General features: G+C 43.8%; 2 protein-coding genes across 3 annotated transcripts; one reads left to right on the forward strand and one right to left on the reverse strand.

Annotated features, from left to right (window-relative positions):
* dnajb12a (DnaJ heat shock protein family (Hsp40) member B12a) lies at nucleotides 1-3,856 on the forward strand. Of its 2 annotated transcripts, XR_005100523.1 has the most exons (10): nucleotides 1-193; nucleotides 330-507; nucleotides 1,192-1,337; nucleotides 1,406-1,576; nucleotides 1,653-1,732; nucleotides 2,072-2,181; nucleotides 2,267-2,439; nucleotides 2,523-2,665; nucleotides 2,842-2,956; nucleotides 3,280-3,856. XR_005100523.1 is itself a non-coding variant. In XM_037272757.1 (9 exons), exons 1-8 carry the CDS (start codon nucleotides 61-63, stop codon nucleotides 2,642-2,644), a joined length of 1,113 nt encoding a protein of 370 aa, XP_037128652.1. In that variant the 5' UTR covers nucleotides 1-60; the 3' UTR covers nucleotides 2,645-2,667; nucleotides 3,281-3,856. The 2 variants fall into 2 exon arrangements, 1 of the variants encoding a protein (XP_037128652.1); XM_037272757.1 differs by lacking the exon at nucleotides 2,842-2,956 and having other exon boundaries at nucleotides 2,523-2,667; nucleotides 3,281-3,856.
* Nucleotides 3,857-4,188: 332 nt separating this feature from the next.
* Nucleotides 4,189-6,401, reverse strand: LOC119135270 (DNA damage-inducible transcript 4 protein-like). Its single transcript, XM_037272770.1, has 2 exons — nucleotides 6,017-6,401; nucleotides 4,189-5,345 (listed from the first exon to the last, which is right to left on the reverse strand). Exons 1-2 carry the CDS (start codon nucleotides 6,165-6,167, stop codon nucleotides 4,828-4,830), a joined length of 669 nt encoding a protein of 222 aa, XP_037128665.1. The 5' UTR covers nucleotides 6,168-6,401; the 3' UTR covers nucleotides 4,189-4,827.
* Nucleotides 6,402-10,381: the final 3,980 nt, after the last annotated feature.

Here is a 10,381-nt window from a genome sequence, read left to right on the forward strand (position 1 = left end):
GTGTGACGTCATCACTCCGCGTCCAGAGTTGGGTCAAGTAAATAGTTCCGCCGTGTCGCGATGGACTCAAACAAGGACGAAGCGGAGCGTTGCATCAAAATCGCTCTGAATGCAGTCAGCAACAACCAGCCGGACAGAGCCAAGAAGTTTCTAGAGAAGGCCCAGCGTCTGTTCCCGACAGACCAAGCCCAAAGTAAGTCGAATAAACCGGGTTCCTCTGTCGGCGGACTACCGCTTACCAATTACAATGCTAACCGTTAGCATCTTACAATTGGGGCTAATTAGAATTGTGAGGTTCGGGTGACAACCGTCGTTTTCTTCCCAAACAGGTTTATTGGACACGCTAGCGCAGAATGGGAAGCCTCCGGACCAGAATGGGCGACCTGTCCACGGAGAAAGAACCTCCCCGAGGCAGCGTCATCACAGAGAGGACGCCGAAACGTCTGCGCAGGGCCCTGCAGATTCGACCAAACCTTACACCGCTGAGCAGATGGAGGCGGTCAGGAAGTCAGTGTGCTTGTTTTGCTGCTTATTAATTAATGTTGCCATCATCATCGTATACGAATAACATCCAATACAAAAGCTGTAGAATTTGATTCACTGTAGACAATCACTCTTTTGGATTTATTTTAGATAAAGCAATTTAATTCGCTTTTAAAGAAGACTTTACAAGTTATAGTTGTTTCCGTGCACCTTAACAGCATGCCCAATGTCAAACCACAGCGACAATCAAGAATTATAGTACATTTTCTTCCCCTGGTTCGATACTTGTCAATAGTGGGGTCAATAGTTTTTAGTAAGGATTTTGCTACCAAAACAAGTAGGGGCCAAAGGTTTGACTTCAGTTCATTTTGGGGCAGTTTTTTTTCTCATTTGCAAATCTATCAACAGAATATTATGCGGAGGGGTCGCTCTCTCACTCTCTATTTCTCTCGCTCTTTTCTTTTTATTTTATTACTCCTGTTTTATGTCACAAGCAAATGGGTCTGATTTTCAGAAGAAAACCTTTTTAAAACTCTAATCAATGAAATATTTGTTGTCCAAGTGGCACATCTTGACAGGGAGGGAGTCACAGTCAAGATACTTTCAGCGAAGCGTCAGTTACCCGAGCAGTGGTGCTCGGTCCCACTGCCCCATGCCAATCCTCTGTTTTGCCACAAACAGTTCGTCGTATTTGTTTTTTCCCCACAGGATTAAGGGCTGTAAAGATTACTACCAAATTCTGGGAGTAGAAAAGACTGCCTCTGAGGAAGATCTTAAAAAAGCGTACCGGAAGCTGGCGCTGAAATTTCACCCTGATAAAAACCATGCGCCGGGAGCCACCGATGCATTTAAAGGTAGACTCACAGCAGTCCAGACACATATGATACGATATGATGATACTCATCCGCCTGCATCTTTTCAGCCATTGGCAACGCTTACGCCGTGCTGAGCAACGCTGAGAAGCGGCGGCAGTACGACCAGTACGGGGAGGAGCGCTCGCACCCGAGCAGACAGCGGCAGCATCGCGACTTTGAAGCCGATATTTCACCCGAGGACCTCTTCAACATGTTCTTTGGTGGAGGCTTCCCATCCAGTCAGTAACTCAAAGTACAGGTACAAACCGTCAGCCTTCTCTCTTTAAAGCTTCTTTGTTCGTCCGTTTTTTTTAGGTAACGTACACGTTTACAGAAATGGAAGAATGCACTTTGCGCACCACAACAGGCAAGAAAGAAGAGAGCAGCAGAGAGATGTAAGTCTTAATTTCCCCCTCACGTGAAGCCTGTATTCATTTATTTTACTCGACCTGTGTCAGATATGACGTGATGCTGCGAAACTAAAAAGATGCAGATGTGCAATGTCCCTGAATATTCATGACCCCCCCCCCTCCATGAAATATGTGTTATGGTAATTCCCTCTTTAACGGGGAAATCTAATCAAAAATTTTGTTTTGATGTATCGCAAAGAAAGGTTTTCCTGGACTTGCCCCGGTATAAAACATAACAAAAAAATCTGTCGTGAAATAGTAGGACCGTAAACCTGGAAGCCGCCATGGAGTTATAATGCTTGTGTCGTGTTTCTTTATGCGCAGGGAGGCCTGGCTCTGTTTGTCCAGTTGATGCCCATCCTCATCCTCATCCTGGTGTCTGCGCTAAGCCAGCTCATGATCACGCATCCTCCTTACAGCCTTAGCTACCATCCGTAAGTGGATCATCATCATCGCCTCTGGCACCCATGTCCAACGCCGCTCGAGTTCCTAACCGCTGCATGTCGTCCGTCCCGCCAGGTCAGCAGGTTACGTTCACAAACGGCATACGTCCCACCTGAAGGTGCCTTTCTACGTGGGCGAGCGCTTTAGCCACGAATTCACCGGAGCCAACCTGAAGAATCTGGAGAGAACTGTGGAGGAGGACTACATCTCCAACCTCAGGAACAAGTGCTGGAAGGAGAAGCAGCACAGTTGGGTCCCCGCGACGCGCAGCACTCACGGCGTGAAGAACGCCTTGCGAGATGTGCGGCTCACATTTGTTCTGCGCTTTCAGAGGAAGGCCTAATGTACCGCGCACGCTATTTCGGGGACTCTGAGTTGTACAAGAGCGCAGAGAGGATGGGGACTCCCAGCTGCAACCGGTTATCTGAGATTCAGCTCATACTGGACGGTTAGAAACCCTTTGGACAATTACGGGTATGTTTCTGCCATTAGCATTTGTTTAATGAAGTGATTAAAAAAGCATCAGCGGCCATTTCCATCAACACAACCGAGCGAGATTTTTGTACCGTGTTTCCCAGTTTTGTTAGCGTTAGTCTTTTGCATTTCCTGTCACTCTCGTTGGTGTGTAATATCCACCGCGTCCTACTCAGATTTCCACTGGCGCGCTATAGTGCAAAGACAGAAGGAGTTGGAACACTCGCTCCGCTGTGTGACCATAGAACTTTGGCCAAGAAAATATAAGTGGTTTCCTAAAGCGGCAGCCAGGTGGGTATGGATGTCTCGCTAAAGAGAGTGACAAGAAATGAGAATGGAGTCAGTGAGTTGGCTGCTTTCATGATGTGCATTGCTTGTATAAGATAATTACAGCCATTTGAAAATATATTTCAACAAAAATTAAATACAGTAACACGTTTTATGAAAAAAAGTCTTCGATTAAAAGAAAATTTCAACAGCTTTTTAAACAGCAGATTTGACTAAAATTCTGACTGGAGTGTTGGGACACCTAGAAAATGATGATGCATGAGGATGATTATCATTTTTATTTCATATTTTATTTTTGCTGACGCATGATTTCTCTTCTCTTTTAGGTTTTTTTGGTACTTGAATCATTTTGGAGGACCGCTTTCAGGGCTTCACCCTTCCAAATTGAAGTGCTTCTGTGCAGCAAACCCAAGAGAATCCAAACAGGCCTTACGCACTGTGGGCAGCAGCAGACCTCACCTGGGAACCACTCGGCTGATTTAGCGTACAACATGCAAGGGGCTTTGGCCGAAGTTTTCTTCCTCTCCCACTTGTCTTTGGGATGGCGTGGGTGCGCCGGTCGTCTGTTTTAAATAGTCAATGAAGCTGCTAAGATTTTGAGCCCCCCCCCCCTTTTTTTTTTTTTTTTTTTTTTTGAGAACCTCAACCGACCTTCTCATCGACTCATGTCTGAGCCACTCATTTGTTTTGTTTGTGTTTTTTCTAGTGTAAATACTGAGTAGACTTTTTAACAGTGCAGAATTTCTCACAGGTAACATCATTTATTAATGTTAAGTGACTTTGCTCGTAGCCCGTCAAGATCATTGAAAAAAATTATTGCACAGGTAAATCTTATTTATTAAATTAACAAGCAAAGAGTTGTATAATGGTTTTCTTTTGAAATAAATTTTGTCTGGAATCATTTTCATGACATTCATGATTTATGTATTAATGCCATTGGTTTTTTGTATTTTTAATTAAGTTCAGTGCTTATTTTATTTTGTGAATTTTAAGTTAAATAGTCAAGTTAAAAATTGTATTCAAATATTCAGTTTTATAACTAGCTGTTTAATCCGAAAACAGGTATGACTTAAACTGTTTATGAAGTGTCCCCCAGTTTTACTTAATCTACAAATGACCTAGCCCATCTTCCCATTTTAAAAATATGATAAATATGAACATTTTTCCCCAACTCTGCTCACATCAGTGAAAGCAACTTTTTTGAAGGCAAAAAAATCAACTTCTAGCAGTCATCACACAGGTCAGAATTGTTTTTATTTTTGTTCAGTACAAACACACGATAATACTTGATCATCCGATACCAAAGTTATCTTCTCAAGCAACTTTAAAATATTTTCATACAAAATATAAAAAAACTTCACCTGCAACCAGGTGAGTAGCTGCCGGAGACTGGTTCTTGCCAAGTGCAAGTTGTTTCGAGGATTGTGCATTTAGGGCTCTATTTTTGTGACCTGCCTAAATTCCTGCGATTTTGCGCATCAGCTCTGCAAGAGAAAAGTCTGCGTCGCAGTGGGAGTGGTCACAGCTGACTTTATCATAACCAATTAAAGTGGCTCCTTTCATTGAGGCTCGCGCAGGATCTGCAATCATTTGTGCCAGGGCACTCTTGCACCATTTACAAAAACATAGCCCTTAGTGCAGGGGTGTCAAACTCAGAGACTCGTAAAAAAAAGAACGAATAGTAATACAAGTTGCTAGCTCTTTTTTTTTTTTAAAGTGAAGACATTTGGAATTTTAGTAATGACACAAAGTTGATGCAAAATTTGTGTTCACGGGCCACATAAAATGTGGTGGGCCGCATCTGGTTCCCGGGCCTTGAGTTTGACACCTCTGCCATTTTTCATTTGAGGCTTTTTAGACATGGAGCGCTTTGGTCAGGAGCACTCTTCAATGAGCAGCTCCCCTGAACAGTACAACTTCCTCTTCATGGCCCTGAAGCCAGAGCTCAGTCTGAGAGATCGTCGGTGCCTTGTAGGGGTCTCGCACATCCGTTGGGACCGGCTGCTTTTAAAGAACCTCTGGACCTTAGGCCACAGTCCACCCAACTCAGCTTTCAGCAGCAGAGTCACATGGAAGGTGGGCACCAGTGCAGTGTCCACGGCAATTTCGTCCACGCTGCACGGGGACCAGGGCTCTCCTCTGTCCACGCACAGTTGGATCAGCGCCCCCCGCAGGCCGCAAGGCTCGCTGGCCGCCAGATGGATGAGTTCCTGACCCACATGGTCCAGCAGTGAGTCAGGTATGAGGAGACGGGAGCAGCCCAGGAAGTGCGCGGCCCCGTAGTAGAGGGATTCTTTGATGATGGCCACCAGCTCTATGGCCAGGGTCTCCTCAGAGGGGTCCCAGAACAAGCTGCTCTCGGAATTAGACATGGACATATCCGCTACAGACCCTGAAATAAAAAGACGGCGCCTCATTAAAATACTACCCGGATGTTGCGTCGTCAATGAATTCAATGTGAAGCGCTTTGAGGGCATTGACACGTGGAAAAGCACTCGACCGTGCCACCCGGGCTACAAACATGGAATTCAAAGATGACAAACTGTGCCAAGAAATTGCATTACCTTTTTTAGTTGCCATTTTCTTTGATTTTCTTATATTTCAGTCATTTCATTCCAGCTGTTTTCTATACGGCGCTTTCCTTTGTATTTCTATCACCGTTATATGTCTTGTGTCTGTGCTGTCATCACAGAGTTGTGTATCGTGTTGACATTATATATTATTTTATTAGTCAAAAATCACAAGTTGTGTTGAGCAAAACTCAAAACAATCAAAAAGACCCTGGTGTCTTTTGTGAGGTGGCATTAGATTTCATAAAATTATTTAGAAACAAACTAGCATATTTGGGTGACGTAACGTGATTTTGCACGTGTCTGTTCAATAACTACGTTACTGTTATTAATGCTTTAAATTGCATGCTTCATGTATGAATGACAAAGGCAAGGGAGGCATCCTGATGTCTATTATCACGTTGCATTGCTTAGGTTTTAATTTGATATTTTCTCAACTCGCTTCATAAAGAGTGTCCTTACTCAAGGGTTTGATTAAGCACAGAGCACTCACCGGTGTCACTATTGTTGCACTGCCTGTGATTGAGCTCCTTGAGATCGCCGAGCCTCTGCAGCAGTCTGCCCCAGGACAACCGCTTGGAGTCGCCACCGTCCTCGGCCGGGGAAAGTGGGAAGCTCCCGTCCAGGGAATAAGCGCAAGACATTGTCAACAAGCAAAACGTGAAAATGAAGATAAGTGCCAAAAACGTGCCCCGTACAGGGCCGATCGTCAGTCGAACTCAGCTGGCAAATAGAAATAACAACAGTGGAACAAAGCTTTAAATAGGCAAGCGACGAAGCTCCGCCTACCTGTTTTCTCCACCAATCAGAAGGCATCTCACGTCCTCTGCGTCCTACCCTGGTTGGTAACCACTGCCCTCGATTCTATCAAAACTTTCCATGCTTGTAACTTTAACTTTTTTGTAACTTTTTGAATCACACCCAGTCATCTCTTTTTTTTTTTCAATAACAAAGCAACAAAAAAAATTACTTGTTAAACAACATGGACATAGGACAAACTATTCAAGAATTACCCCCCCCCCCCCCTTTTACTTTTCAAAGGTTGCCCAATAGAGAGGCATCACTCGAGCCTCACGTTCTGCACGTAGGCTGCGGATTTGCGACGAAATCGTCGGAATAAACAATGACGATGCATCACAAACACTATCAAATGTCTTTGAGACTTGCCTGTGATTTAGGGCTATATACAGGACTGTCTCAGAAAATTAGAATATTGTGATAAAGTTTTTTATTTTCTGTAATGCAATTAAAAAAACAAAAATGTCATACATTCTGGATACATTACAAATCAACTGAAATATTGCAAGCCTTTTATTATTTTAATATTGCTGATTATGGCATACAGCTTAAGAAAACTCAAATATCCTATCTCAAAATATTACAATATTTCCTCAGACCAAGTAAAAAAAAAAAAAAGATTTATAACAGCAAAACAAAACTAAACATTTGAAAATGTCCATTAACGCACTCAGTACTTGGTTAGGAATCTTTTTGCACGGATTACTGCATCAATGTGGCGTGGCATGGAGGCAATCAGCCTGTGGCATTGCTGAGGTGTTATGGATGCCCAGGATGCTTCAATCGCGGCCTTTAGCTCATTCGCATTGTTGGGTCTGATGTCTTTCAGCTTCTTCTTCACAATACCCCATTAAAAGATTAAAGATTAAAGTCCCAATGATCGTCACACACACACCTGGGTGTGGTGAAATTTGTCCTCTGCATTTAACCCATCCCTGTGTGATTTTAATCCATCCCCTGGGGGAGAGGGGAGCAGTGAGCAGCAGCAGTGCCGCGCTCGGGAATCAGTTGGTGATCTAACCCCCCAATTCCAACCCTTAATGCTGAGTGCCAAGCAGGGAGGCAATGGGTCCCATTTTTATAGTCTTTGGTATGACCCGGCCGGGGTTTGAACCCACAACCTTCCAGTCTCAGGGCGGACACTCTACCACTAGGCCACTGAGCTGGCTAAATTATCTATGGGGTTCAGGTCAAGGGAATTGGCAGGCCAATCGAGGACACTAATGAAGGAATAGGGTCAAAAGACACAAAACCCGCCTAGCCACAATAACAGATACGCTCACATCTCTTTTTTTTTTTTTTTTTTTTTTTGTCCCAATGATCGTCACACACACACCTGGGTGTGGTGAAATTTGTCCTCTGCATTTAACCCATCCCCGTGTGATTTTAATCCATCCCCTGGGGGAGAGGGGAGCAGTGAGCAGCAGCGGTGCCGCGCTCGGGAATCAGTTGGTGATCTAACCCCCCAATTCCAACCCTTAATGCTGAGTGCCAAGCAGGGAGGCAATGGGTCCCATTTTTATAGTCTTTGGTATGACCCGGCCGGGGTTTGAACCCACAACCTTCCAGTCTCAGGGCGGACACTCTACCACTAGGCCACTGAGCTTGGATAAAGTATATAAGCAGACAAGTATATTCATGGAGTCAACCAATAAAGCAGACATAACTAGACATTCTTTAATATAAGATAATAACAGAGGTTGCTACAACTTCACGATTCAATATGTATTTCTGTGCACTGCAAAATAAATGTCTTTTGATATGTTGCCTAAATAGCTTAATGACCCTTAAGGAACTGTGTAATGCATGCCTGATGTTTGTTCTCTAAATCATGGACACGGCCAGAGTCGTCTTGACCGTTCAGTACTTGATTATATCTTGTGTTTTGACTAAACGTCATATGTCGCCTAAATGTGAGACGCCAGCTTTTCGATTACTACTGAACGCTCTGCACAGAGGGAAATATTTTACTTAACAAAGAAGAGATACGTGCGGAAGCATGATTAAACTAAGAATGTAATGATGTAAGCAAAGACATGGAGTATCAAAAGAACAAACTTTGCATCGTCAGGGAACATTAATAAATTGATGATGTCACAGCCAAAAGCTCACATAATTCCGTACAAAATGACAAAATTGAAAGAATGACGAATGGATGAGGTGCGACAGTGTAGGAATGGAGCAGAATGTTTACAGGAAGGTCACTTGGAGATAAAACCAGCAGGTGCCAGAGGGAGACAGCCAAGGACTCGGCCAAAGATGATCACCAAGGCCGAAAGACAGGATGGAAGACGGCAGCCCCCACACACACACCGAATCGTCCATAACCAGCACCCACTCCCATGGAATCAAACTCTACTGCGAACTCGCCCCACCCCAACGACTCATCACCCATCAAACGCGCCCCACACCAACTGAATATAAGCTGACCAAAGAACCTTGAACGTTGCCTTTTCTGAATGGAGACTTTCTGCTCTTGAAAGGCCCAGCGCTGTATTGTACTTTCCTGAAAACAGAGCTTTCTTAACAAGAATTATGATTGAACTCAACCAACCTGTGTAAGTCTAATTTCTGCTTCAGTGTCTTTGCATTTTCCTAAATCTGAAGAAATTAAACGAGCACGCAGTGAGTAAATTGGATAACAGGTGATTGGCAATGGCTTTTGCCGTGAGGCGCAGATAGCGCTCCCTAAATTGTGGACAAAATCCAACAATATATATATTCAGGGCTGTGGACTCGGACTCGGGGACTCGGACTCGGTCGGACTCGGTCATTTTTGCCGGACTCGGACTCGGTGCTGATTTTGACCGAGTCCACCGAGTCCGACAATAAAAAAAATACGTTCAATTTTATTTTCATCATGCTGCTGAGAATGCGCGTAGGAATACTGTCCACAGCCCTGCTACGGTTATTTAATGTTTTGGTTGACCTGGTTACAGAGGCGTTGCTACACTAAAGGGAGGGGAGATTGTGTCTGTAGCAACGCTGATTAGCTAAAGAATGTAGTGTGGTGTAAATTAGCACTCAACCAGCTGTTCGTCTCCCATTGTTGGCTGACTCGTCCGCGAGTGAGATCAGATAACTTGAATTGCTGCTTTCCTGTGGAACAATGCAACTAAACCTTTGCTAGACTTTATCTACTTAGTAAATTAACACACAATAACAATAAGTAACTTGTCCTAAACACTTAAACAAACATTGAGTAAATATGGGATAACTTGTACGCAACTACTTCAAACTGGATATAACGCTTGACAAAGAAAAACTGTTCTGACCTATGAACCAAATCAGAACACTTCGCCTATGCAAATATGCTCTGCTCATTGTTGGTGAAGGCCTCTTACAGGAACAAAAACACACACACATAACAAAAGGACAGTAAGGACTCGGAGACAGATGGCTGACAGGGAACAAAAGACATCTCTGTCACTAAAGAGGAAGAATTTAAATCACAGGTAAGTCATAACATGTAAATGACAAGGCTTTACTTAAATTATTCCAACAGGCAGGGCAATCCGACGTCCAATTGGAACGTCGCCTCACTTTTACGTCCGCGCTCTCAGCAAGGGATCCTATATAAGCCGAACCAGCCAGTGTGAAAGCAGTTGCGTTCGTTCTGCATAGCTGTTTTGTCCCTCGGATAATCATGGCATCCAGAAAGAGTCATGTGTGGACGTATTTTGATGTGCAAGAAGAGAAAGCCATGTGCATCGCAAACAATACATGTAATGTTTGGTTATCGATGGGTTCTGCTGGCGGAAATCAGCAGGCCAACCTGAAGCGCCATCTCAAGAGGAAGCACCCAGAGGCATTCGCGAAGGTAAGCTTTTGATAAGTGGATTACAATTGATTTCCGGTATAATACTGTGTTGAGATTACTATAGTCGAACATAACAAAAATTCATGAATTCAAACTCAAATCTGTCCAAAGGTGGAAGAGGAGAACAAAAAGCTGAAAACGACGGCGACGCCTGGTCCATCGCAGATGGCTCAGACATCGATGATGAAGTAAGTATAGTCTGAATTTTTTTTTACATTTTTACAAATGATGAAAAATGTA

Source organism: Syngnathus acus, chromosome 15, assembly GCF_901709675.1.
Source record: "Syngnathus acus chromosome 15, fSynAcu1.2, whole genome shotgun sequence".
Lineage (NCBI taxonomy): Eukaryota > Metazoa > Chordata > Actinopteri > Syngnathiformes > Syngnathidae > Syngnathus > Syngnathus acus.

Bases quoted from the DNA above. Each gene is read 5' to 3' on its own strand.
- dnajb12a (XM_037272757.1), top strand. From the start codon at position 61: ATGGACTCAAACAAGGACGAAGCGGAGCGTTGCATCAAAATCGCTCTG. The intron at 508-1,191 runs GTCAGTGTGCTT...TTTTCCCCACAG, and splicing joins CAGATGGAGGCGGTCAGGAA to GATTAAGGGCTGTAAAGATT. The intron at 2,440-2,522 runs GTTGGGTCCCCG...CTGCGCTTTCAG, and splicing joins CTGGAAGGAGAAGCAGCACA to AGGAAGGCCTAATGTACCGC.
- LOC119135270 (XM_037272770.1), bottom strand. From the start codon at position 6,167: ATGTCTTGCGCTTATTCCCTGGACGGGAGCTTCCCACTTTCCCCGGCC. The intron at 5,346-6,016 runs GTGAGTGCTCTG...TTTTTATTTCAG, and splicing joins GTGCAACAATAGTGACACCG to GGTCTGTAGCGGATATGTCC.